Source organism: Manihot esculenta, chromosome 12, assembly GCF_001659605.2.
Source record: "Manihot esculenta cultivar AM560-2 chromosome 12, M.esculenta_v8, whole genome shotgun sequence".
NCBI lineage: Eukaryota > Viridiplantae > Streptophyta > Magnoliopsida > Malpighiales > Euphorbiaceae > Manihot > Manihot esculenta.
The window spans coordinates 444,494-472,107 of NC_035172.2; the positions used below are offsets into that span (position 1 = coordinate 444,494).

The window sequence follows — 27,614 nt, forward strand, 5'->3', positions numbered from 1 at the left end:
TATGTTATCATCACCCTGAGCAAAGATATTGATAATTTTTCTATTTGCATAACTGGACAGTCAATCATGGTAACCTATAATAAATTCATATTATATATATGCACACACAAAATCACAGCATGTTAAATAAAAAAATAAAGTTAAAATTAAATAAAAGGATATTCCCATTTCTTTTCTTGTATAGTAAATATATGTAATTTGAGATGAAAATGCAAAAAGTAGAGTCTTTCAAGTGTCAAAATACTATTCCGAGGATGTAATTATCCATTTGAAGTTCCCCAAAATTCATAGCAACCGATGGAGAATTTTCAACCTCTCAATTGCTATTGCTGAACTTCAACCTTAGACCCAATTACAAAATTAAATGTTGTCCTGCACCCACATTACATCTTATCTTCCTTATACATACATTACCCAATATAAAAAGGATGAAATGAGCTTCAAAATTAGGAAAATCAGTTGTGTATACAATCCCATTTCCTTTACCCATCTCTTTAATTTCTTCCCCTATATCTTACTTATTATGTGTCTTTCCACACTGTAAAAGTTGAAGCTCCATGGCAGACAGCCACATTGCTCGACCTTGGGACTAGTGTAGGAACTGCTGTTGGAACCCAGTTGTTGCATGCTGATCCCTGATCATATGCACCACCCTTCATCACACCTCCTGCTGCTGATTGCTGTGCAAGATAGTACAGATTTTTAGCATGGCAAGGATCTGACCACCCCACCACATTTTCATAACCAAAACCATTATTCCCTTGATTTTGGTCTCCATCACTGTTGCCTATAACTGTTGCCATTGGGATTGCATAGCTTCCATATCCCATTCCCTGATAGCTTAAATTGCCTCCACAGTTACCATCTCCTCCTCCACTGCTGTACATAACTGAATTAGACCCTGAACTATGTTCCATTGAAGAAGAATCCATGTTCATCAGGTTGTGCAAAACAGATGAAGGCTGAAAGAAATTGTGGTTGTTTCCCAATTGAAGTTGATGAATATCTTGAAAGCTTTGGTTATTGGGTTCAGTGTCTTGTTCTTGCTTGCACCAAAGCCTTTGCCCATATGGATAGTGCATGCTAAAAGGCTGATGATGATTATGATGTGGTTGTTGAAATGCAACAGTAGGCCAAGGATAATGTGATGTGCCATAGCTGCTGATTCCATCTGTAAGCTGCGAACTTATATTTTCATTGTCTGTTCTGTGAGAATCTATAGTCATTTCTGCTTGCTCTGCATCTTTCAACCTCTTGGCTGCTCCGCCTATTGGCAATGTGCTGCTCTCCAGGATGCTATTAACATCATATCTGCTCATGTCAAAGTTGGTTACTGCGTTCAATCCACGGAATTTTATAGCTGCAATGTCATAGGCTTCAGCCGCTTCTTCTTGGGTGCCTAAAAAATTCAATAAAGAAAAATATTTTTATTCAAACCCTAAAAAATGCAATCTTGATGAATAAATTTTGCTTTAGTGATGTGCAAATTAAGCCCTTAAATTACGAGTAATTCTACAGGGATAAGATGATTGGCATTTATTGCAAATCAATAATATTAAAATTTATCATTTCTTGAATATTTTGATTAATTAATAATATTATAAAAACACTCATGCTTTATAATAAAATTAGATAATCAACATTTTACTCACAATTTATAATCTATAAAACATATGATTTAGCTTATTTAAAAAAGAACGTGAGAGTGATATAAATAGAAAAATTAACTTACTGAAAGTTCCCAAGTAAAGGTCTTTGTTCCCAGCAACTCTTCCAATTCTTGCTTGCCATCTTCCATGTTGATGGTGTCTGACATGAAAACATTTACCAATTCAAAAAATCTCCAAAACCAAGTTTCTAATTATTAATTTAACCTCGAAAATCTAAAGTATAGTTATTAAAAAGTGAAAAATCTAATATCACTTAAATACCCAGAATAATAATATCAACACATTCTTATTGAATATCTCATTTTGCTGAAAAATTATATATACAAACATTTAATCATTAACTTTTAATGTGATCTACTGATACACATTTATATCGAAAAGGATTTTTAAACGGGTGTTAAGATTTGAAGTATATACACATAATTTAATAAATAAAATAGTAAACAATAACTAAACGACAACCATATTGTTAAAAAATTATAATCAAACAATAATAATAATAAAAATTACCTAGTAACACCTCGATATATGGATGCACCCCGAGAAAACCCACTACTCTTCCTGCATTGAAATGACAATCCATGAGTGTTAATTTGAATTTGATATATGGTGAACTGAATCAAAGGAAGAAGACGACGGCATTTCTAGGTACCTTCGAAGAGAAGCAACGTATTCCTGCCTGGTCATATGCTTCATATCTTCTATCTCTTTTTCATAGTTGCTAATCTGCAATTTTATTCACAAACCAAGTTCCAACATCATTAAACACAACCCATATATAATGGGTGAAATTATGCATATAAACTCCAAATATTTCTTCTGTATTAGGGCACATAACCCTGTTAATGGGGTACTTTTGGGGAGCACAAATGCACAAATTAAGTGGGTTTTCAATATAATACTCTGATACAACTGCATGTCAATGAAAATGCCTACATGGGCCAATTTCTATACACTTCTTACGGTTATTTTCCTTGTAGTTTTATAAAAAAAAAAAAATAATACAAAAAGGAAAAAGAGTGGTAATGATTCAAAAATCCCTAAAAAGGGAAGAAAAGTAGAAACTCACTGGGAAATTTGTCGTGGTAGTGGTGCCCCAGTATTTCAGTGCTGCCAAATCATATGCTCTTGCTGCCTTTTCTTCTTTATCATATCCACCTATAAGGAAAATCAACGCAAAAATTTATTTCAGGATAAAATAAAGATCATTTAGAAGCTTAATAAAAGTACAAGTTTGCTAAAATTTTTCAAATCCTTACCTAAATAAACTGCAACGAGATTTGCAATCCCCCACATCAAGATTTGTGGACATCCAAAAGGGAAATGCAAGTTAATATACAAGGAAACTATAAATGAATGATTATTAATAGAAAAGAAGCAGAAAAAGAAGAAGTGATTGTACATTTCCATGGAATCTACAGATATGGAAATATTGTACATTAATTGTACATAGATATAAGCCCATACCTTGTCTTCCCTTTCGAGTTTGTCCTTCTCTTCTGCAACTATTATCCCATAGATGAGCCTCATATCTGCCTGTCCATCTATGTCTGCAAAAAACAAAGCCATAAGATCATTACCCCTTAACAACTAAAATGTAACATTCAAAGGAAACAAACTACTTAAAAGAGGAATATTTCGTGTTTAGAGGAGAAGAAGATTCATGGGTTATAGAGAGATACCTGGTTACACCACGGTATATAGAAGTCCTTTGGCCGAAAGTATCAATAGATTTCCTGGGAACTGCATCAATGGCACCAGTTTGACTATCGAGAGCAGTTGTCTTTTGCTGCTTGTTATTATCAGAAGAAGAACTGTGATCTCCACCGTTAACGTTGCTTTCTCCAGTATTTGCTGTGAGAAGAGGCAAAGGCGAGCCTGATTGTGACCCAGTACTCATAGAAAGAGACAAACTTTGTGCACCACCGCCATTATTGTTAGTCTCTTGTTGTTGTGTCGGTGCAGGCTGGTTCCTAAGCCATGTCTTGATCATGGACAATCCGATAGAACTATTATTACTACCAGTATTGATACTACTGGTATCTTCATGATTGCTTGTTCTATCGTTTGGTTGCAAAGAACAACTTTGCAACATATAGTCTCCCGAAGTACTGTACATAGGATTACAACCAGGAAGCTTGTGTTCATGATTGGCAAAGGAGTGGCCGCCAAGGAAATTTTCCAACTTGGGTTCTTGATTCTGATCAAGGCTTTGACTACTGCATGAAGTACCCATCAGCACAGAGAGGTCTGAGTTTGTTTTGTATGTGGTATCTGGATTCATGCCTAAACCCTTCATATTCCAATCTGTCAAGAAAAAGGCAAAAGAACAAAAAGAACATGCTTTAATTTATTGCTTTTAGATTCTAAGTTCTGAAAAATACTGCAAAGAGATATGAAGAGGGGGGAAAAAAAAAAAAAAAAAGCACGTTCGACCATTCAAAGATGCAAGAGAAGACAAGTCATTTTCAATCTGTTATTTTCTTTTTAATAACTTCATGTGCTTTCTAAGAACAGAATATAAGGTTAGGGTTTTAAACTTTTCTTTGGGTACAAACCTTGAGATTGATTGTTTCTGAAAGCTTCAAGAATACCAAAAGAGGGAGGGAGGTTGAGAGAAGGAGCAGAAGTGAGATCGAAGCACTCTCCAGAGACATCGGTACCAGAGATTTCATCCGAGTGGAATCCTAAGCGAGAGGTTGTGTTTTGAGAGTGATCTTGATGATGATCAGATTGTGATGGGAGTTCTTGAGGGCAAAGAGAGAAACCCAACCAGTTGTTCATGGAGGCCATATATTGAAGAAGGACTTAATAGGCCGTACAAATGTTTGGGTTTATATCCAAGTGATAAGAACAGTGCGAGGAATTACTTCATGCATAAACTACAGTAAATGAGAACTCACCATGAGTAGAGTAGATAAGGGGAGAAGAGGAAGGGTCAGAAATTTTTGAAAGAGAAATTAATCATATATATCTTTCAAAAACGAATGAAGATTCATATGAACACACACACACACACACTCTCTCTCTATCTTCCTTCCTAGTGAGAAGGCACTTGATTCTTTCACCCTACAAATAAGAAAATGAGTACAGTAGATGCTGGGCTATGGACAGTTGTGTACTTTTGCATGTTGTTAATTTAATAAATATTTACCACTAAGAAATATACAAAGTGCCCCAAATGACTTTTGATAGTGTGAAATCTCTCCATAGACTGACCTTCTCAATATGCTTTCGGATTGAGGCAACTTTCCTATTATTGGACCAATCTCCTCTCTCTCTCTAAATTGCTTACAAAGGAATGCATATAAAATAATGAAAAGGTGCACGAGGAGTACATAATTTGCAATGTACAATTGTAAATAGTTTAAAGGATAGTGTAGTTGATTGCAATCTGAAATGAGAGAGGCAAGTTGAACTTATCTTGAAGCCAGCCTTTGATATGGTTTAAGTTATTTTAAGAAGAGAGAGCATAGTCTTATAAGGACTAACACATGGGTCATTAACCAATAAAAAGCATGTGGTTTCGTAAACTTAAAACAAAACCCTTTGAACATTCAAAGATGATTATTATAAGCATTACAAATAAGAACAACAACTCTAGTGCATGCCCTTTTCTGCATGTCATCCAACTATCAAATGAAATCATCATATGCATAGCTATAGCTATATATGTCCATCAATTGCTTGGCTGTACAACACCTGTAGAGGATGATAAAGGAGTATCTGACAAAAGTATGAGAAAACCCCTCTCCACACCCATTTCATTTAATTCTTGACCACTTGGACACAAGTCATTTCGTGTCAGTGCAACCTCTCTTTTCAATATATTTTTCAGCAGAGACTCTCAGCCTCTGCCCACAAACACCCATAACTTGCTCACATTCCATCCATCCATACTCTTTTTTTTTTTTTTTTTTTTTTTTTACTATATCTCATAGTCCTAATCATCAACCTGCTCCCCCGCTAGAAACGGGAGTCCCTCCTCTGCGCTCTGCTCATAACAATAATTCATGCATGACACTGACATCATTTTTTAAATTTTTTTTTTTAGTGCATGGGCCGGAGAGAATCTGTATACTGTTATTTCATTATTTCTTAGTAACATAATAATAGAAAGTGAAAAATGAAAACAAAAAAAAAACACTTAAAATAAGATGATGGGTATGCTTGTTGTACCCCTATAAGAAGACATTAACCCCTGTCTCGGGGGTCCTTTCCTTTGTGGTTACCATTTCTTTTCTTTTGTTTCATGAGAGGGACAGATGGGAGGAAAATCTAATTACCAAGGATCCAAATGGAATTCTCAGATATTTAGATCTCCCTTTTCAATGGTTTTGTCAACAGCTAGCTTCTCTCTCCCATCTTTCCCTCTTGTGTTTATTTATTTACATAACATACATGGACTGCATTATCATTATATAGTAATATGTAATTGAAATAATTACATGCATGTACATGTTTGGTTTCATATTATATAAAGAGAGAGAGAGAAGAGAAGCACAACGGAAAGGAAAGGAAAGGAAGGAAAGAGATAGTAATGATATCTCGAAGGGTGCAAAAAATCACAGTGCAAGTTTGACCGACTTGAAGAAAAGGAATCAAAGAACGGTAAATCCACATGGCCACAAAGTTGCTAATATTATAGTATTAAAAGCCTGCTACTCCCACTGTAAAAAAATTTAAAAAAATAAATAAATATTCTCGGTAATCTAATCATGTAATCATGCCCAGTCTCTTATCTTAAACAGTACAGAAAGTAAAATTAAAGTTGTAGTCTTTTGATCATAGCTAGTATACCCTCTTTAGGGTTGCCCTGCTTGGGAATGAATTAGTAATAGAATAAATTTAAATAATTATAATTATATTTAGAATAGATTTAATTTTAAAAAATAATTTCATTATAAATTCAAATTGAATTAAAATATATAAAAATAAATGAATTCACATTTTATTCGAATAATAATAATTAAATTTGAAATAATTTTAAATTAATTTTTAATTAAATTTAAAATTATTAATATAAATCATATTTAAATTCAAACTATTTAATTTATGGGAATACCTAACTGTCCTACTAGTTAAGTGCAGTTTTCATATTACCATAGTAAATTATTGGGAATGTGAGACTGGTGTGTACTATGTCCTTTATATGGATGGGTATGCTGTATGCAGCTAAGCTGAATCATGGAAAGGGACTGACTTTGAGTAATAAATCAATTGGGTTTGTTTTTATTATTATCAAATTATAAAGCCAAGAGAAAAAAAAGAAATTGTTTGAATGAATGGCAAGTGTTCACATTGGGAAGTTGCCACCCCAAAATAGAATGCCATGTGTACTTGATGCCAGTTGAGACAGTAGTCTTCTTCCTTATAGTCGGATGTTTTATCACCCATTTTGGATGGACACGTCCTAGAATTCTCTTTATATACTTACCCTAAAATATAAAAATATTGAGGCGGCATTCACTTTTAAAACATTGTTTTTCATGATTTAATAACTATTTTATTTACCGAAAAATTATCATTTCTAGTATTTAATAATTAATTAATTTACAAGTTTAATATAAATCCAAACAACCAAAGTACGGCCTTAAAGTAGATGATAATTGACTTTTTTTCCTGCTCTCTCTCATAAATTGCGAGAAATGAATCCCACTATAAATTATTTTTATATATGAATGAGGTGAAAAGAAAGAGCCCATGACGTAAGAAGTTGGGCCCAGGGAGATGGGTTAAGTAGAAAAGCCACGTCCAGTTACACATGGAGCCCATGCTTTTTTTCCTCTGAGCTTGTGGGGCCCACCCTCCCACGTGACTCCTCCCTGACAACCCACTACCTCGCTCTATAATTCTTTTATTTCTTTAAATAAACTTCACATTTATTTTATGAAAGAAAAAAAAAAGTACAAACAAATTTCCCTTAATGTTTAAAATAATTAAGATTGAATTAGTTTGTTGTATTAATATGAATGCAGAAAACACAATAAAGCATGCTGCAGCCCAATGGGAATAGTTTAAGTTTATTAATATATAAATATATATATATATATTGGGAAGATAGATTTTCGTCTACACAAGACAAGGCTACAAAAGCCAAGAAAAGAAAAAAGGATGGGAAGTGGGATACTGCATGAGGCATTGGAGAAATCAGCGGAGGAGCTTAGCACCCGTGCCTCCTTGGAAATATATATATATATATCCATCCCTTTGCATCTATAATATAAATCCTCTATATAACTAGGGAAGGGAAAGGGAAGGGATTTCCGAGAAACTCAAATTTGCTTATAAGCAAAAAATATATATATACATAATTAAGGTCATGTCATAAGCTAACAAGCCCTCTCTTTCATGGGGTTTTTCTTTTTTTTTTTTAGTATATATATTTGTTAGTGGTTTGGGATTCAAACTTTTTGACTTGGACTTTCCTATTGCTTAGCTACCCATACCCTAAGTTGATCTTCTTTTTCTTTCTCTTAATTATATAGGCTGTACTATCTATGCTGTTGTTGGCGCATATATATTTATTAAATTGAATATTTATATCCAAATTCGCAAAATTAATATAAATATATATCCTTTATTTAAGTTGAAATAACTGCTTCAAATCCATCCTGCCCACTTCCTGTGCAATACAAACATCATTTAGAGTTCAACACATGCATACGAATAAACAACATTTTTCATGGGCTAGTGGGATCCAAATTTCTAAAATAAACATGAAATGTTCACAATCAGATGTAAATCCACTTCAAACGTAAATTTTTCACCGCTTACTTCCAGTTATTATAGATATTGTATTTCCATCTACGCCATAAGCAAAGATGGAGGTTGCCCAATTGCCATTACTGCTGCATCTAGGATTGCCATGCCTAACAGTAGAATCATCTCTAAGCATGTGTGCCGAATGCAGACAAACAAACAAGCTTGTGAATGCCAAAGCCCCCTTTATGTGAAAGACGAGCATATGTATATCAATTCTGGAGTTATATGTATGCTTCCATTGAAAGAGTTTAAAATGCAATATGCACCGTTAAAAAAAGAAGAGCTTGTGAATTTTCCATTCAAAATCAAAACCTAGTGTTAAACTCTCCTCAAACACTTTATATTCAAGGTGAACACATGAGTAAAGTTCTTGTTAGTTATTTCCAAGTGTTTCCATAAAACTAGATCCAGACATGTCATTTTAGTTTCTAAACTAGACTAGGTTCGTTCTAAGTCAAATCTAAATCAGCTCGAATCACTAGTTCAAAGATTTAACTCAACTAAACCAACTATAAGCAACCATTCTGGTCTTCCTTCTCAAGCTCTGAACTGAACCCATAAATTGAATCTTTTTTTTTCTTTAAAAAAAAGGTAGTGGCTTCAAATAGAATTGATCATTTTCGAATTGAATCAAAACCTTCGAGATCAAAAATAAAGCAAAACTTTATTCGGACTGAAACTAACTAGAATCTTGGCCACCGTTCTAGTTTGGGTTCATCTCTTGGCCAATTCCTACACTGTTGATTCACATCCTGGTAGCCGAATACAAAATGTTCATTTTTTATCTTCCGCCTGCTTAGAGCAGACCAGTAATAGAGAGAATTGCAAACTATAAATTACTTTTCCAATTTGAGAAACGAATTTTCTTTTCGGAGTTGGCAAAAAGTTTTGGATAACCATTCTCCCCTGTAAAAGGAATCAAGGGGAAACGAGAGAAATACCAATGACCAATTTGTAGTTACCTAGCTGACAATCATAACTTTGGGGGAAAAATAAATGACGATCATAATAGCAAGAACCCAAGTTCAAAGCATTAAGGAATTCCTATTAAGCTCAACAACCAAGTCTAAATGCTCATGCCCACAAGTTTACATAGGTAAAAGGTCTAAGTCCCCACAAGCATCATAACGTCTGACCACCAAAATCAAGAAAACATTCTCCAAACAACAGTTCTCATAAGCCCAAAACTCAAATCAGTATGCTTCTTCACAGGTCTTGCACACTCAAACCTACAACAAACATAAACTGATAATTAGACATGATGCCAAGCGATTTAGGGAGATACACTGTCCAGGGAACACAGAGAGGCAAAAGAAAAAGAAAATATGAGTTACAAGACCCAACAATCTATTGCATTGAATTAAAAATAAATAAAAGCAAATCTATCAGCTTTCAGAACTGTGGATTAAATTCATACACGTACAAGAAATCTATTTGAGCTGTCAAAAGATCTAATATGGACCTAGCTACTGAACAACAAAAGAACAAAAAGACAGAAAGCTTCATACCTGGGGGAAGAGATTGCTTCAATTTGTCAGCCTTCTCAGAGTCAAACACACAAAGTGTGTAGAGGTACTTTGAGCATCGGACCTTGAACTTCACCACATCTTTGCTTCGCTTGATCTTGACAGAACGGGCATCTTTCCTTCTTGCTGTGAGAAGGAAATCCTTGATTTCGTGGATCTGCTTAGGCTGTTGGTAACAATGTAATGCATAACCACAAAGTATTAAATTACGCAGGTAATTGGACAATACAAAAGTTTAATAAGCTGTTAGATAAAAGATGCATAGATTTTTTTTTAAAAAAAAAAAAAACAATCAGGACATTGTGAAAAAGCTAAGCATTTATTAGCAAGTAGCAACCAAACAGAAAATTTACCAGATATTACATGGCCAGGCCAAGCCGTGTTCCCAAAACAAAATGTAGGATCTATTGGAAGGCTATCCAATTTCCTCAAGAAAACCGATCTAAAACTTTTGCGTTACTTTAATCAATCAACTGCATTTGGGCCTTGTCTTTAAGTTGTTTAAGCTTTCTAATTACAATTATTAAAAAAAAAACATGTTGGTTATGAACAGATTCCAACACTGAAGCAAACTGAATGTAGTTCTCCAGCAACAAAATTATCTTGATCCCATGTCAGCTACTAGCATTAAGAAAACGTCAAGTATATACACTCCAGCAACAAAATTATCTTGATCGCATGTAGGCTACTAGCATTAAGAAAACGTCAAGTATCTACACACTATAACATCAAAATGTATCAAGCTGTCTACTTCCTAGCTAAGATGTCAAATTTCCAAATCAACCTCAAAGGGCATCTAAATATTTCTAAATCCAGAGATGTTGCCGAATTTTTACATATCTGTTATTTCTCAAGATAACAAGAATTGAAAAGACACCAAATAGTGAAAACGTTTGACGGGAATAGACTATTCATATATTGTTCATTATGTTTAATCATGTTCCATCACCAGATGCTTTTATTAAAACTGTAAACATCTAGCTTAACTAAAAGTGAGCACAAGAGATAGCACAACTAATGGCAGCAAAGCTTAAGCATAGTTCAATTTCACGAACAGAAATACCAATAAAAACAAAAGCTTTTAAAAAAGACAAACCCACCGCTACATGCTAAAGAACAGCAAATAAAAGTAGAAGCAAGGTGATGAAAACCATTAACTGACATGTTCATCACTCTATTAAATCCAATAAAGAAAAAAATAATGCACAAGTCTCCTGAAAGTGCAGCTTTACCTACTGTAAAGGCCTAAACTGGGAAAGCATCAAGAGTTTGAGCATTCTATACAGCTTATATACATCAAGGGAGCAAATAGATTCTAGACGGAAGGCAAAATGTCTATTGCACATTCAATTTTTTAATCCGTTTTCCAAGTTATCAAATCTCTTGCCAAGAGACAGAGCAATCGCATAAAATAGAGATGAAATGAAGCAAGAAATCAATAGAAATTACCATTTTCTTGCTTCTTCTCGTCCAAAGGAGCTCAATTCGTGAAGCTGCGAAGCAGAGTCGTCACATTGAGTTGCGTAGGTACGTAGAGACACTTAAATAGAAGGGAGTTTGAAACCCTAATTTTTCATATTGTCATATTTCCGTAAATGCCCCTGTCTTAATTTAGTGGTTTGGGTCAATCCAGGCCTATATGATTGTGGATTGCACCTCATCTCCAACCTACACTCAAAAGCACCGGCCCAATAAAATTCCTTGTAATTAAATAACTGCCAAAGTTAAGCAAATGATCGGTTGGGATCAATTTGATAAAACCAAAATAATCGAAATATAGTTTTAAAAATTGATAATATAATATAAAGTCAAAATAATTATAAATAAGAAATAGTTATAATTATAGGAATAATATAGAATGTCGTTGAAATATATCAATTACTAGCAGTATTGTTAAAGTTTATCAAACATTTTAATTTAGTTATTTAGATTTTCTATCAATAATTGATTATCAAATTTATTTGGCATTGTTGTTGTAGCTATTGTTAAGAAAAAAAATTTTATTTAAATATAGTAGTTAATAAATATTAAAACTTAATTGAAGTTATTTTTAATATAATATTAATAAAATAATAAAATATTGTTTTAAACTATTTCTTAATAACACATCTAAATGATTTTTTTTTTTTTTTGCAGAATTCAATCTCATAACGGATTCGGAAAAAAAAAATCATAACCAATCCAAAATTATTTTAATTAGAAATTTACATTTAAAATTAATAATTCTAATATAATAATTTAAATAAATTTTATAAAATTATTCATAATTATATATAAAGAATTTTTATAAAACCATTCATAATTTTATTTTATATAATGAAAACGGATTTTGAGGTCTCGATTATTGTGTACTAATTTCCTTACTATTTTTGTTTCTATAATCACAATTCACAAGTATATTTAATTTATTAAATTATAATCTTAACACATATGAGAGTAAAATATTTAATTTCACTTAATAATAATGTATATAAAAAAAATTAATACAATCATTTTCAATTTATTTAATATTAATTCAGAATCAAACTCAAAATTTTACTATTTTAAAAAATAATTTAAATACAATACAATACAATTTTTTTTAAAAATTGTTGTTATATATAATAAACACATTGAATAATTTAAATGCAAATATATCAGATACGAATAATTATATTAATAATAAATTATAGTTTAATTTATGTGATTTAGTAAAATATTTATTTTTAATTTTTAATTTTTAAAAAATTTATAATTTAATCATTAATAATTTAAAAAATTATAATTTAATTCTTACAGATATAATTAAAATTAATTTATCATTTTAATCTTTCGGTTATAATTAGAGTTAATTTATAATTAATTTCTATCAAAAGAACTAAAATACTTTTTGAGTAAAAAAAATCAATCAAATCATTGTTAAAAACTGAATTAAAAAAATCAACCAAACCATAGTTGTTAAAAATCGAATCGAATTAATTAGTCGAATCGATTCAAAAATTAGATCATAATTCAATTTAATTTAAGCTATTAATTTTTTGGTTAGTAAAATTGAATCAGATCGATACGAATGGATAGAGTTTTATTCAAATTTATGAACTAGATGGTTTGAATTCAATTTTTAAAATTAAACCATTCTCAATTAATTAGAAAAGTACTTGCTTTGCTTTCCTTAAATAATTGAATTAATTATTTCACTATAATATACTTTCACTTAAAATATATATAATACAAATTAATTTAATTTTTAATAGTCTGATATATTTACAAATATTTATAATATTTAAATATTAATTTATAAAAATATAAGGGATTTTTTATAAATAACTATAATATTGAAAGTTGAATCGACATAAAATGTGAAATTTATTTATAAATTTTATAATTATTTAAAAATTAATTTATAAAACTAAAACAACTTATTTTAAAACATTACTTAGGAATTCAATTGTAAAATAGTCAATTTTAAAATTTTATTTCTAAACAATAATAAAATATAAAGATTATTATAATAATTTTATTGTAAATTTAATAAAATTTTAGAGATTATATTTAGTGCAATACATATTCTTTTAATTGAAAAAAAAATTAATATAAGAGTAAACTATAATTTAATCTATTTAATTTAATAAAATATTTATTTTAATCTCTATATTTTTTAAAATTTATAAATTATTGACATTTGAAACAAAGTTACAAATTAGATTCTATTATCAAATTCTGTTAACATACCCTTCTTTTTATTCCAAAATACCTTTTAACCTTTTTAGAAAAATTACATACAAGTCAATATCAATCAAATAATTAGATTTTACTGCTTTTCAATCTTTTAACCATCTCGAGAAGATGTACACTGTGAATTTATCATAATTTTTTAATTTGTATATATAATTAAACTACCATAATAACACAATTAATAAAAATCAAATTTAAAGAAAAAAAAAGGGTAAAATTTATTAGAAAGAAATTAACAACTAGATTAATTAGTAGTCATAGAAACTCTAGTGGCCGCGATGATGAGATAGGCAAAACTGCTATGAGATTATCAGGTAATGCATTGGTTGGATTTTGCTGCTAAAACCCTAATCATCGCCATCTGCATTATTCTTTCCTCCAAAATCTCTGCCTTCTGCTCCAGAAACTTCAAAATATCATGTAAAGATTCCTCAGGTAAGTAATCAAGCCTTGTATTCCATGTTTCAAACACTTTCTTCTTCTTCTTCTTCTTCTTCTCTTCGTGTTTGCAGCTTTCCTCCTTGGCCACCAAATCTTGATTCTTGTTATTTGCGTCCATAAACCCTAGCTGTAGATCGATGTTATCTTTATTAAGTATATATATATATTTGACGAGAATATCACCAACCTCCTTCTTATCTTCAGGCCACGTATCGATCTTCGTCCCATCTGGCTCAAAACAGATGAGGCATACTGGAACACCGCACAGCTTAGAAAGTTCTTCTGCTTTCTTCTTTAAAGTTCTCTTCCTCTTGCAGAACATCACCTTGCTGCGAGACGTCGACATGTCGTTTGCGTTCATTCTCTGAATTTTGTTTTTTTTTGGCCCCTTTTTAGTTTAGAGAGTAAAATATGAGAAGAGAAAATTTATTTATATAAAGATGCAGATTTAGAAGGTCTTTGATCTCTCATTTAATAAGGAAATAAAAACTAATTATATGGAAAATAAATAGAAAATGGGCTTTCGTTTAGCCCAAGGATTTTTTTCGTCCAATTCAATTTACCTAATTCTCAATTAATTTCAGGAAATTAAATTATATGAGAAAAAATATTTTATTTTTATTTTGGAAATGATAGAGAGATAAAATTTCAATAGAATTAGGAAAGCGAAATCCGTTTATGAAAAGAGATGCATAGCTTGCGTAATATATATATATTATACTATTTATTTATTAATTATAAATATACATATATTATTTTTTATTATTAAAAAAATTAAATTTAAATATAATTTTTAATATTAAATATATATATATATATATATATATATATATGCACTATTTTTATCATATAAAAATACTCATTATGACCAATTCACTTATTTTTGCGTTTATTTATTTTATAAAATATAAATAATTTATCGATTTATAAAATTAATTTAGGGTATAAAATATTTTAAATAATGAAAATTAAAGAGATGATATGGTTTAAATAAAAAGAAAGAATTTTATGATTATCAAAAAACGAAAAAAAGGTGAAGTATAACTAATAGAAAATGTAGCCAATATTTACTCCTTCACATAATTTTTTTTATTTTATTTTTTTATATATATTTAAAAATATAATATTTTTTATTAAATTTTTAATTATATCTATTTTAAAATATAATAAATTTTATTAAGTATTAAAAAATATTTTTAAAAACTTTTTGAAAATAAAATAATATAAAATTTTAATTTTTCAATAGAATTTCGGTTGAAATTTAAAATTTTGAAATCGAAGAGTTTAAAAAGATAAAATAAATTTTTTGTAAAATGAATTTTAAACATTTTAAAATATATTTTTTAAGAAAAAGAATTTTAAAATTATCAAAGTTTCATCATAAAATACAAGTTATCAGATTCAGTAATAAAAAGCCCTCAACTTGATTATCAGATAAGTTTTTTCTCTTCTTTTGAATAAAAGTGAGTCTAAGACACTATTAATAATTTAATTTTCACTTTGCTCTTCTATAAATTCCTTAGAAATTTATGAGTCTTACTTTTATTTTGAAGAATCAAGTTTGTTTTTTCAAGGATTTTGGCCATCAGACTCTTCGGCCCTAATTTTTTTCTCCGCCTCAAATTCTTTCCTACTGTATTGTACCTTCTCCAAAGAGGTGAGTTGGACCCTTATTTTCTTTTCGATTTTGAGAAGTTTATAAATTGTTTTAAGTGTTTTCATTGAATGTAAAGGGTTGAGTTTTAAGTTTAAAGAAAAATTCAAGGGTAGGATGAGTTTATTTGATTTGATGGTTCTGTTGAATGCAGGTTGAAGTTTAAGTTAGTTCCAAGTGTTTCTTTGTGTTTTTTAGTTGTAAGTTAATTTTAAGTGTTTTTTTTATATTTTTTAATTGTAAATATATGGTTGTGAGTTATTGCACGTCAATTTGAGTGCATTTTGAAGGCTATTGGCTAAGATAGAATCGAATTTTGTATTGTATAAGAATCTAGGTTTCTTCGCTAAACCCGTCTGTGAAGGTTGTCTTTTGGCCATCTAATTTGCTTCTAGAGTTTTGACTTTCAAATCTGTAAGTAGACTTTAGACCATCGACTTGTCACCAAAAGTCTACTGTTCAACCATTTTTCAACATATTTTTTTATATATTTTTAAGAGTTTATTGAAATAGTTTTAAAAGTTATAAAAATTATGTTTGGTTCTCTATTTAAGTCCATTTGTATATATCAAATTTAAAAGACTGTAGAAATCGACACTGAGATAATTATTTCAAAGTTAGGTTATCAACGAGAGAGATGATATAATTAAACTAAATAATTTTTAAAAATGTCAAACGTTTTATACATGTTGATCAATCACAAATTAATCAAAATCAGAATCAGAATAGAGATATAAATTAATCACATCTGTTCAATCCTCAACGACAAAGGAAACTAGCGGAATCCACACCCACGTGGCAAAGGTTTTGTGTATCCACTATTTTTCCTTTTAATTATTTTTTACTTTTAATTTCAATATATATATATATATATATAATATATATATATATATATATATTACTCTTGAAAATTTATAACTTGGGGTTTTAACTTTTATCATTATTTCAAACTTCTAGTATATAGTTCTATAATTAAATAGAATATTATTTTCATTTTTTATTATATTAATTAAAATATTATATAGTTCTATAATTAATCACATCTGTTCAATCTCATTACTATATATGTTTTTTTCATACATATCTTCCTATTATAATTTAGGTATTCTATTTGAAAATTATCATATATAATTAATATTTTCAAATATGTTTTAAATTTGATTAAAAATTATGATAATCTATTTAAATTTATCTCAAATTAAATACCTTTTATCAAAATAATACTGTTTAATTTTATATAATATTATACGTATTTTTAAAAATTAAAAATTATAAAAATATTGTTTTATTAAATTAATTCTTTATATAAAAAAATTAAATATCTAACCTATAAAATTTAAACCCCACCTAAACATTTCATGCATATTAATTTTTAAATTTAAATTCATCAGTTCCCATGATGTGAAAGTGAAACTCATTGTTTACAATCATGAGTTTTATTTAATTGTAAAATAAAATAATTATACTGTTTACTGTGATATTGAATAAAAATAATTATTCATAAAATTATACAAAATATATATTACCTCTTTTGAAATTTATAGAAAAAAATAAATAATATTATGGAATTCATGCCCATATTTCCTTAAACTATACCCTTCAACCTTCCTATTCCCAATTTCCCATAAACATTTATTTATATTTTGCCCTTTTAAAGCATTCCATAATTAGATACTAATTTTTTTTTGAAATGAAGTGGGGAATTCAAACCTGAAATCTTTCGGATTTACTTGGATACATTTAACACTAGACTAAGTCTATAAGTGCAATTAGATACTAATTAAATGTTAAATTTTACAATATATTTGACTTTTAAATAATTAAACTTAAATTAAAATTTTTAAAATAATTTAAATAAAAAATAATTAAATAAAATTTGCATTGTACCATTAGTATTTCAAATCATATCTCCACATTGAATGAGAGGGAGAGATTGGAAAAAACAGATGTTTTTTTTTTCTCTTTTTCTTCTTTTTCCTACTATGATAGTCTACTTAGTTTCCGTCCTTTCTGTATTATTCTCGTCACTCTGTCTCCCCTGATGTCCACTTCAAGTTCAAGCTCCTTCTTTGCTAAGTTGAACTGAATACCCCACTACCCTCTTTCATTGTTGCTTCCAATCACTTGCTTCCTGTGTCCTCCTCTTTCTCACTATATGAACTCACCATAACCATAAACAATCAAAGACATTGCTCCCTCACTGATCAGTGATCACTGCAATTTTGAGTTTCAAGCTTTCTGATCTTTCCATTAATCGAATCTCTTGGTGGGTTTATGTTGTGCACTTCTTGATCATCTTTTCTGACATTGATTTTCAATTTTAATTTGATTATCAGTTTTCTTTCTTTCCTTCTCCGGTTGGGGAGAGAGAAATTGGTTTGGTTTTACGTTGGTTCGGTTGTTTGAATTTTCATTAATGCCGTGTTCGTTGATCATTCAGCTGCCATGGAACCTGTTTACATGGACATCGATGATACCCAGCAACTTGCTGCAGATCCACTACCATTTGCTAGAAGGTAAAATTCATTGTTTGTCTTTCTAATTATCCATTATTGAATGCCATCGATATAAGCAACATAGAAAAGAAAGATTATTTCGCCTCTGATTGCTGTATCCTTGCAATTCTGGCCTTTTTTATTTGATCAGGTTCATATATATTGGTTTGAGGCGTTAATTATGTTGGGTCTTTGCAGCTATCAACTAGAGGCACTGGAGAAGGCATTAGAGCAGAACACGGTGCTGTTCTTGGAAACTGGTTCCGGCAAGACTCTCGTTGCCATTATGCTTCTGCGTAGTTATGCATATCTTATTCGCAAGCCTTCACCTTCCATTGCTGTTTTCTTGGTTCCCCGTGTTGTTCTGGTCCAACAAGTATGCTAAATTTGCTTGCCTCTCTCTCTCTCTCTTTTTGGTTTTTCCACATAAATGTCTTAGGTTGTCAAACATACATCCTTTATGCTTAACTGTATAATTGTCTCTCAGAAGGTAGACGTGGGTGTTGAAGAAGAACCTTTTAGTGATTTCGCTTCTTATTCAAATTTGATAATTTGTGCTGCTAGAACGATGGTTTGAAGTTGCTAGATTTGTTAGGTCAGGTACTGAAGATGGATATTTCCAATTTCAAAGAGTTCTAATACGTGGTTTTGAAAATGTTAGATATTGTGCTTAAGTAAATTTTGAAAATAGAAGCTTGTTTTTAACAATTTATTGAAATTGGTTGAATTTTCAGGTATAAAAGCACTTACATTTTCTATTGTATTTTGGTTACTGGGGGCGAAGTTGGACACATTTTATGTTGGTAGGGAATACTGAAGGGAAGGAAAGAAAGAAAGAAAGAAAAAAAAAGAACACCCTCCTGTACAGAATTGTATGCCAATAGATAAATGTATAACTAACAAGTAAAAAAACACTGAACCATGTTGCCTGTACGAATTCTATGGCAGTTTTAGATTGGGAAGTGAGGCATGATTGCTGAATCTAAATTTTGAAAGAGTAATTTATTCTCACTCTTAATCAATTTTGTTCTTCTGTGTTTAATAATTACTAGCAAGCTGAAGCTGTGGAAATGCACACTGACCTCATCGTAGGTAGGTACTGGGGAGAAATGGGAGTTGACTTCTGGGATGCTGCTACTTGGAAGGAACATTTAGAAAAACATGAGGTAGTGTTTTCTAGATTTATATTATACCAATTAACCTGGGGAGCAATGCTAGTATTTGACTTGGGAGTTGGGAACCTCAAACATTGATTCTGTCGTCTTGGATTGGATTTTTCTCTTTTCCTATGTAATGTTTTGCTTTGGATATGCCCTGTACTTTTCTATCTTTGATTTTGTCCTATTGGACAATTTCTTGGTTCTAAAGTCTCATTCCTTCCAAATCTCTTGTCAACCAGGCTACTGTTTGTGTTATCTGAAATCCAGTTCAGACATATGATGTGCTATAACTGTCAAAAACAGTTCTAAATAATGTTTTTAAAGTTATTGATCGGGTTGCTGATGATTGTTATGGATGATTAGTGCTGGGTGTGGGTTATACATAAATCACATGGTTATAATCTTCATAGTATCTCTTTTACTGCTTCTATGTGGATAATTTGTGACTATGCTCCAGTTATTTCATATGTGTACTTTGGTCTTTTAGAACATGGAATCATTCATAATTCATTCAGCAAAGCGAGCCATATAGTCTATACTAAGACTTCTTAAAAACCTTTAGTCCTCTTTTTATAATATCTAGTTACACCTCTACTTCAAGAAATTGTGATGGTTGTTGATTCTAATTTAATTTGAATTTTAATATAAATATTATTGTCATATTGTGAGTTCTATTTAGGAAGTGGTTAATGACTACATGCTTGCGATATGGTCCTCGTTTTGACGGCAACTGGTATAATTTGTAACATTGCCTTTGAGTGCTATATATACTAGAACCGGCATTTTTTAATTTAATACATTTTCAGGTGCTTGTGATGACACCTCGGATTTTGCTCAATGGCTTGAAGCATTGCTTTTTCAAGTTAGACTTGATAAAGGTTTTGATATTTGATGAATGCCATCACGCAAGGGGTAATCACCCTTATGCTTGTATTTTGACAGTGAGCTCTCTCTTTCTCTCTTTGTGCATATGCATGTGTGTCTATGTGTCTTTTATTTTTTTATCGAACATAATGATTCACTGTGATTAACTAATAATTTCCTTGTGATGGTGTATTTTCTTTTCCACCCTATCCTCCCAGGGAGAGATTCATTACTGTTATTACGAAGTCACCTGCTCCAATAAAAAATTGTTCTCCAGTTGCCTCTCCATTGTGTTATATAAAATATGATTGGTTTTTAGCATGATTCTTCTTCATTTTCAACTCAATTTGGAATAAAGTGAAACATTTGTTCAATAAGGAAAATTTTTGTAGCAGATGATCTTGTTAGCTGTTTTGCATGAGTGTTTATCTTATGTGCATTGATATGCAAGAAAGCATGTAGAGTATTCAGCTTGGAAACTTTACCTAATTGTGAGAAGTTATGTTGGATATATGGTGGAAGCTTGCTGATTGATCTGTTTTTTATGCTCTGGAGTTCTGAATTGGCTATTTTGTCCTCCCTGGCTGATCTAGGAGCTGCATATTTTTGTCCCTTTTCCTTTTTTCCTATAGTGACAAGGTAGTGACTTTGGTCTGGATTAATGAAATATTGTTAAGATCTTATCAAAAGGTTGTAAATAGGAAGAGAAATGAAAAAGATATCAATATTTGCTTGTTAGGAATTTATCCATTGTCGTGGGTATCCAAATGCATGCTCTTTTGCAGATTCGTATAAGCAGATGAAAGCCATTTTCTAGCTAAAAGAAAAGAAATTTAGAAGAAAATATGAATATGCATGCATAAATATCACACTCACACTAATCTAGGCTGTAATAATAATAATTGATATATTTCCATTTCATGGTTTTCTCAAAGTTCTTATGTATTGAACATAATTGCATTCTTGCTGCCTAAAAATTGGAACTTATAACTCATTCAAAGTTACTGATACTTTTTACTTTGTGCCATCTGAAGATTGATGCTTCCTTCTCAATTAGAAGCAACTTATTGTTGCTTGTGTCTGGAACTAATATCCAGTTATATTTAATTGACTACATCTGTAGGAATTCTATCACCGCCAGTTAAGCTGTGGTAATTTTAATCTTCCAAGGATATTTGGAATGACAGCTTCTCCAATTAAATCAAAGGGTATGCTTTTGCTACATATAATTATTTGACACTGTTTACATTTTATATCACTTGTCAAGTATGGCACTTTTAAATTTTGACCTTTGTTTCATCGTCTAGGTGCAAACTCAGAACAGGCCTATTGGCAAGAGATTTGTGAGCTTGAGAATATGATGCACTCAAAGGTTATTTTTCCTCCCTCCCCTTGTTAGGTTTCCTGCACAGAGTCATTTAGGTTAATGATACCTTAATTAAATTCATTCGTTTAGTTCATGATTTATATATGGACTGATACACAGATTGATTGTCAATAAGATATTTTATTCAAGCTGAGTCATGTTTCTCCCTCTGTTCTCAAATGATAATTCCCTTCCCTATTTTTTTTTCTACCCATAGTAAAATCAATCTTTTATTTTTTGAGCATTTAATAACCTTTATGGTGATGAAAATTATAGATTGGTGCTTTGACTGATTATCTTGTTCCTGATATTGTTATGGAAGAAGCTGTTGCTCAAGAAATTGGTAATTGCTATATTTAGTTTGTCTCTTATGCTTTCGAGAAATATTTCATTTTTTTTTTTTGTATTCTCTCAGTTTTCTTTTGATTGATTGTTATCATACTTAGAATTGTTTTATGTTAATACTTTTACTATTGTCAATTGCACAGGGAAAGTTCCTTATGATGATGATGAACACCCTTTGTACTTCCCACCTGAGCTGGTCAGCCAAGGTTCAAAGGAGTCAAAAGGAACATACTACTGCTACTTAATTGAATTAAATGAGAATTTTGATTCTGACATTCCTGTATGTAATATTATACTTGTCATGGGAAGTGAACTGGAATCAGATATCTCAAGTCTGGATTTTGACTTAGAAGTTGATAGAGGACTAGTGACTATGAAATTAAAGTATATTGGAGAGCTTGATCTTACTCCAGAATTGGTAAGCAAGCTTTCTTCTTTTTGGTTAGGTGGATACTATCGAATTGTAAAGTATTCCAATCTTATTTCTATCTTCTTGGTTTTCCTTTTCTGGTTTACATTGCCAGGTCCTTATATGTAGGAAGTTTTTGATTGCTCTTGCCAAAGTTCTTATGGATCATAATGTAAATGAATTGGAAGAGATTTTAAATGGTTTGCAGCTGAGGAAAGACCATGAAATTGATTATTTCCTGCTTCCATCCATGGGGTCATGCCAGAAACCTGCAATTGACTGGAACTCTGTTGTGTCTGTACTCTTCTCTTATGAAAATGCATGGGAGGATCATGTGAAGTGTCCTTTGAAGGAATCTGCACGTATTATGCGGACAAAAAATGGTCAGCTGTGCAAATGCATGCTTGAGAACTCTTTAGTCTCCACACCACATAATGGAAAAGTCTATTGCATTAGAGCCGTATTTGATCATTTGGATGGACGGTCACTTTTGAAGTTGAAGAATGGAGATTATATAACTTACAAGGAGTATTACAAAAATCGGTCAGTACTTTTATTTCCTTATGATATTTCCCTCCTTTTCTGTATTTTTGTTTTGATTTTTAGTTAAATTTTTATTTTTGTTGCCAATCTAACATGATATTTCAGGCATAACATCGATCTGATTTTTGATCAAGAATTACTTCTTAGCGGACGACATATGTTTTCATTCCAGAATCACCTTCATAGATGCAGACAGCACAAGGGGAAAGGTTTTATAATTTCATTTTGTCACTTATCTTATTAATATGAGGAAAATGTGCATGATGATTATGTAATGATCTTATATTCTCACTTCATCTTTTTGGCTATGAACCTAGCACCTGTGTGCAGATCTGGATTTTCAGTGTCATACTCAATAGTGTCCCAGGGGGAGAAGCAAACTATTTATTCAAAGATTTCAACTATGTTTTCAGTTGTTTGCTCTTCTTCTCTGCCCTTTATCTGAAAATAAAAATTATCTGCAATTGAGCACTTCTCAACTGCTTCCTTGGGCCTAATATTTTTTCATTCATCTGCAATTGACGATCTAGCATTTATATTTTCTCATTCAGTTATCATTTATTTTAAGTTTTAGAGTATCATCCAGTGTTGTGATCTTTAAGTGTTTTCTTCCTAGAAAACTCAGGAGAAAGTTGAGTCCTGTTTTTCTTGTTATCTATAATATATATCAGGCTCAATTGTGTTTTCCTCTTGTTATTGGTTTTCCTTGATATTTTGAGCAAAAGATTTAATAAACTGCCTTAGATCTGTTAGTTGTTGGTCTTTCTATTGATGTCAGAGTGGTAAAAATACCTGTTGTTGCTGGTTACATTCAATTTGGTGTTTCACTTGTAGAGCTGCAAGCAGGCCCTTAAGGTTGCTTTTGGATAGGCAATATGAATATAAGGATTTGAACTTTTAACTTTCAATATATTCAATAAGAAAAAGTTTAGTTCAAACTATATAAATAAATTTTGTAACTGATAAAAAATGAGAACAGAACCTTTTGTTGTCCAAATTCAGTGTTCAAAATAAACCTCTTTTGTTAGTATTTCAATTTCATTCTTAAATAGCATTCACAATTTCATTCTTAAATAATATTCCTTTCCCAAAAGCAACAGCAATTTGAGTGCTATTTTCTTAGTTATGCCCAACTACTATTTTGTTTTTATCATTATACTGTAATTGTCTTTATTATTTTGTTTTTTTCTTGCTGCAGATTCACAAAATGCATTTGTTGAGTTGCCCCCTGAACTCTGTTGCATTAAAATGTCACCTATATCCATAAGTACTTTCTACTCATTTACATTTGTTTCATCAATCATGCATCGACTGGAGTCTTTGCTCATTGCTGTCAACTTGAAGAAGATGCTTTCGGATCATTGCATGCAAAATGTCTATATTCCAACAATGAAGGTATTTGTTCTGCTTCACCAGATTTGAAATAAGCCTTAATCCCTGCCAAATAAATTCTTCACAGCTGCTATACTCTACTGGAACAGTATTTATATTATCTATGCAAAGAGATGTATTATGAAAATATCATATTTGTGCTACAGCTCCACATTCCACAATCTTTTAATTGCAAATGCATCAATAATATGAGATGTAAAGTTGTTACGCTATTACTGTACTTTAGCCAATGCAGCCAAGACAGATTATTGTGTTTCCTTAGTTGGGTATCTGTGTGGCACATGCATAAAAGATATTTATGGATGATTTCCATTCTAGCATTGCTATAGGCAATCCATGTGCGATAGAGACTGATAAAACAGCGCATAAGACCACTAAGTAGAAGTTTAAAGTGCCATTTGTGGCAGACACCTTTGGATTATTGGTTTCAATTTTTTTATTTTACTCAAGTGTGTATAATAGTTGCAAGCAACTATATGGAGGTGTAGTTATGGCCAGAGTCATAGTTCTTAAGCATTTACTTAAATAAATCGAGTTTTCTATGTAGGAATTTGTTCTTGAAATTTATTGATTGCTTTTTTGTCCAGCAATGTTCAGTAGAAAATATGCTGCTTGGTTTTGATTTTGACTTGATCAGATGATAGCCATTCAGTTTTGGTAGAGTGCAGCGCTTATTTTCCCCTCTTTTTTTCCCCCATCTCTAGTACATGTCTCGTTTGAAATATTTGTTTGGACTTGTGCTAACCCATTTTTATACGGTAGGTTTTGGAAGCAATTACCACAAGAAAGTGTCAAGAGATATTTCATTTGGAATCACTGGAGACTCTCGGAGATTCTTTTCTTAAATTTGCTGCTAGTCAGCAGCTATTCAAAACATATCAAAGTGATCATGAGGGCCTTCTCAGTATTAAGAAGGACAAACTCATCAGTAATGCTACACTTAGTAAATTAGGATGCGACTGCAAACTTCCGGTAATCTTTTCTTCTAAATAATTGTCTTGTTTTCCAGTTCAATAACTTTCTTCCTATGCCTTCTAATGCATTATTCTACTTTCTGTAGCATGACATCAAAAAAAGAATTTATGGAAATATCTTTATTAGATATAATCTGGCATTATGTTTCAATATCCAAGTAATTCAAAACTCTGCATCACTTGTCCTTCTCAATTGTAGGGATTCATCCGCAATGAGTCTTTTGATCCTAAAAACTGGATGATTCCTGGTGATACTTCTGGAAGTTATTCATTAAGTCTGGAGTTTCTCTCCAATACAAGGAGTATATACATCACAGGAAGAAGAAAGTTAAAAAGGAAGATTATTGCTGATGTTGTTGAGGCACTTATTGGTGCCTACCTCAGTGCAGGTGGTGAAATTGCTGCCTTACTATTTCTGAATTGGCTAGGCATAAAGGTAGATTTTTTTAATACACCATATGAGCCACAATTCAAAGTGAACCCAGAGAAGTACATTAACATCCACGGCTTAGAGTCGATGTTGAACTACTCTTTTAAAAATCATTATCTCTTATTGGAAGCACTTACTCATGGTTCTTACATGCTTCCTGAAATTCCAAGATGTTATCAGGTATTTTTAGTCCCAGTTGTGATCACATTTCTGCCATTTATGTTATTGTGTTGCGATAGAATATAATAGCTTTTTATTTCAGTATAAATTGGTTATCTATATTGTTTCTTTATCACATATTCTTGTAGGCAATTTCTCTTTCCAGTGATTGCTTGAATTTCTGTAGATGTTTTTAGTAAATTCTACATATCATTGATCTAAAATTCAGCTGTAATGCCTTTAATGGTTACCCAGCGGTTGGAATTTCTTGGAGACTCAGTGTTAGACTACCTTATCACAGTGCATTTGTATGAGAAGTATCCTGGGTTGTCGCCAGGACTTTTAACTGACATGAGATCTGCTTCTGTCAACAATGACTGCTATGCTATTTCAGCTGTTAGGGAAGGATTGCATAAACATATCCTCCATCTATCTCAAAAACTTGACAAGGATATAGTTGTCACAGTAAAAAATCTTGAGAATTATTCTTCAGAATCAACTTTTGGATGGGAGTCCGAAGTTTCTTTTCCCAAGGTCAGCTGATAGCATTGCTGTATTTAGTTTGTTATATTTTAATGGCCTTGACATGTATCCAATTGTTTCCCAACAGGTTCTTGGAGATGTGATTGAATCTCTAGCAGGAGCTATTTTTGTTGATTCTGGATACAACAAAGAGGTGGTTTTTCAGAGGATAAGGCCGCTTTTGGAGCCTTTGGTCACTCCAGATACACTTAAATTGCATCCTGTGAGAGAACTTAATGAATTATGTCAAGTGCAACATTTTGAAAAGAGAAAAGCTGTCCCTTCCCGCATCAATGGCACGTCATCTGTCACTGTTGAGGTTGGAGCTCATGGGTTAACTTTTAAACACACATCTTCAGCTGCTGACAAGAAAACAGCTAAAAAATTAGCTTCCAAAGAGGTTTTGAAGGCCTTGAAAGATAGATTCAACATCTAGAGCGAGTTAGATTGGTATCCCACTTGGTATTCTTAAAAAAAAAAACAATAGGGAAATCGGAATAGTCAATTATTGTGTACTAATTTCCTTACTATTTTTGTTTCTATAATCACAATTCACAAGTATATTTAATTTATTAAATTATAATCTTAACACATATGAGAGTAAAATATTTAATTTCACTTAATAATAATATATATAAAAAAATTAATACAATCATTTTCAATTTATTTAATATTCATTCAGAATCAAACTCAAAATTTTATTATTTTAAAAATTAATTTAAATACAATGCAAATTTTTTAAAAAATTATTGTTATATATAATAAACAAATTGAATAATTTAAATGTAAATATATTAGATACGAATAATTATATTAATGATAAATTATAGTTTACTCTTTGATTTAATAAAATTTTTATTTTTAATTTTTATATTCTTAAAATTTAATAATTTAATAATTAATAATTAAAAATATTAAAATTAAAGTTAATTTATCGCTAAATTTAAAAAAAAAAATTAAAATAAAGTTAAAAAATCAATCAAACATGATTGTTAAAAATTGGATTACAAAAATCAATTAAATTATAATTGTTAAAAATCAAATCGAATCGATCGGTCGAATTGATTTAATTAATAATTAGAGCATAGTTCAATTTAATTTAAGATATTAATTTTTTGTTTGGTATAATTGAATCAACTCTATGCAAATTGACCAAGTTTTGTTCAAATTGATAAACTGGATAGT

The 27,614-nt window shown here is 30.9% G+C and overlaps 4 protein-coding genes across 8 annotated transcripts; 1 reads left to right on the plus strand and 3 right to left on the minus strand.

The window, feature by feature from the left end:
- Positions 1–210: 210 nt before the first annotated feature.
- LOC110628854 (AP2-like ethylene-responsive transcription factor BBM2) lies at positions 211–4,735 on the minus strand. The gene is made up of 9 exons (XM_021775675.2): positions 4,229–4,735; positions 3,353–3,977; positions 3,138–3,220; positions 2,930–2,938; positions 2,740–2,828; positions 2,323–2,396; positions 2,181–2,231; positions 1,733–1,809; positions 211–1,399 (listed from the first exon to the last, which is right to left on the minus strand). Exons 1-9 carry the CDS (start codon positions 4,461–4,463, stop codon positions 522–524), a joined length of 2,121 nt encoding a protein of 706 aa, XP_021631367.1. The 5' UTR covers positions 4,464–4,735; the 3' UTR covers positions 211–521.
- A 4,711-nt stretch (positions 4,736–9,446) lies between these two features.
- On the minus strand, positions 9,447–11,530 carry LOC122725242 (60S ribosomal protein L38). Its single transcript, XM_043962223.1, has 3 exons — positions 11,411–11,530; positions 9,944–10,127; positions 9,447–9,664 (listed from the first exon to the last, which is right to left on the minus strand). Exons 1-3 carry the CDS (start codon positions 11,411–11,413, stop codon positions 9,642–9,644), a joined length of 210 nt encoding a protein of 69 aa, XP_043818158.1. The 5' UTR covers positions 11,414–11,530; the 3' UTR covers positions 9,447–9,641.
- A 2,363-nt stretch (positions 11,531–13,893) lies between these two features.
- Positions 13,894–14,540, minus strand: LOC110627257 (agamous-like MADS-box protein AGL103). Its single transcript, XM_021773505.2, has one exon. The coding sequence runs from the start codon at positions 14,475–14,477 to the stop codon at positions 13,986–13,988; it is 492 nt and encodes a 163-aa protein (XP_021629197.1). The 5' UTR covers positions 14,478–14,540; the 3' UTR covers positions 13,894–13,985.
- Positions 14,541–17,752: 3,212 nt separating this feature from the next.
- Positions 17,753–27,022, plus strand: LOC122721359 (endoribonuclease Dicer homolog 2-like). 5 transcript variants are annotated; one of them, XM_043948913.1, is made up of 16 exons: positions 17,756–18,036; positions 18,211–18,286; positions 18,464–18,641; positions 19,318–19,431; positions 20,232–20,366; positions 21,413–21,497; positions 21,597–21,661; positions 21,932–21,998; positions 22,144–22,418; positions 22,618–22,952; positions 23,058–23,161; positions 24,151–24,347; positions 25,107–25,316; positions 25,518–25,928; positions 26,163–26,441; positions 26,518–27,022. In XM_043948913.1, exons 2-16 carry the CDS (start codon positions 18,216–18,218, stop codon positions 26,863–26,865), a joined length of 2,874 nt encoding a protein of 957 aa, XP_043804848.1. In that variant the 5' UTR covers positions 17,756–18,036; positions 18,211–18,215; the 3' UTR covers positions 26,866–27,022. The 5 variants fall into 5 exon arrangements, with proteins under 5 accessions (XP_043804851.1, XP_043804848.1, XP_043804847.1 ...); XM_043948912.1 differs by having other exon boundaries at positions 17,758–18,036; positions 22,525–22,952; XM_043948916.1 differs by lacking the exons at positions 26,163–26,441; positions 26,518–27,022 and adding an exon at positions 26,057–26,119 and having other exon boundaries at positions 17,753–18,036; positions 22,525–22,952.
- Positions 27,023–27,614: the final 592 nt, after the last annotated feature.

What these genes read in the sequence shown, in the direction of transcription:
- LOC122725242 (XM_043962223.1), bottom strand. An exon ending in GAAGCAATCTCTTCCCCCAG is followed by an intron (nt 9,665 to 9,943) that starts GTATGAAGCTTT and finishes TGTTTGTTGTAG; the next exon opens with GTTTGAGTGTGCAAGACCTG.
- LOC110628854 (XM_021775675.2), bottom strand. Translation starts at nt 4,463, where the DNA reads ATGGCCTCCATGAACAACTGGTTGGGTTTCTCTCTTTGCCCTCAAGAA. An exon ending in CTACCACGACAAATTTCCCA is followed by an intron (nt 2,397 to 2,739) that starts GTGAGTTTCTAC and finishes ATAAAATTGCAG; the next exon opens with ATTAGCAACTATGAAAAAGA. An exon ending in TACGTTGCTTCTCTTCGAAG is followed by an intron (nt 2,232 to 2,322) that starts GTACCTAGAAAT and finishes ATTTCAATGCAG; the next exon opens with GAAGAGTAGTGGGTTTTCTC.
- LOC110627257 (XM_021773505.2), bottom strand. Translation starts at nt 14,477, where the DNA reads ATGAACGCAAACGACATGTCGACGTCTCGCAGCAAGGTGATGTTCTGC.
- LOC122721359 (XM_043948912.1), top strand. Translation starts at nt 18,216, where the DNA reads ATGGAACCTGTTTACATGGACATCGATGATACCCAGCAACTTGCTGCA. An exon ending in AAGGAGTATTACAAAAATCG is followed by an intron (nt 22,953 to 23,057) that starts GTCAGTACTTTT and finishes ATGATATTTCAG; the next exon opens with GCATAACATCGATCTGATTT. An exon ending in CAGACAGCACAAGGGGAAAG is followed by an intron (nt 23,162 to 24,150) that starts GTTTTATAATTT and finishes TTCTTGCTGCAG; the next exon opens with ATTCACAAAATGCATTTGTT.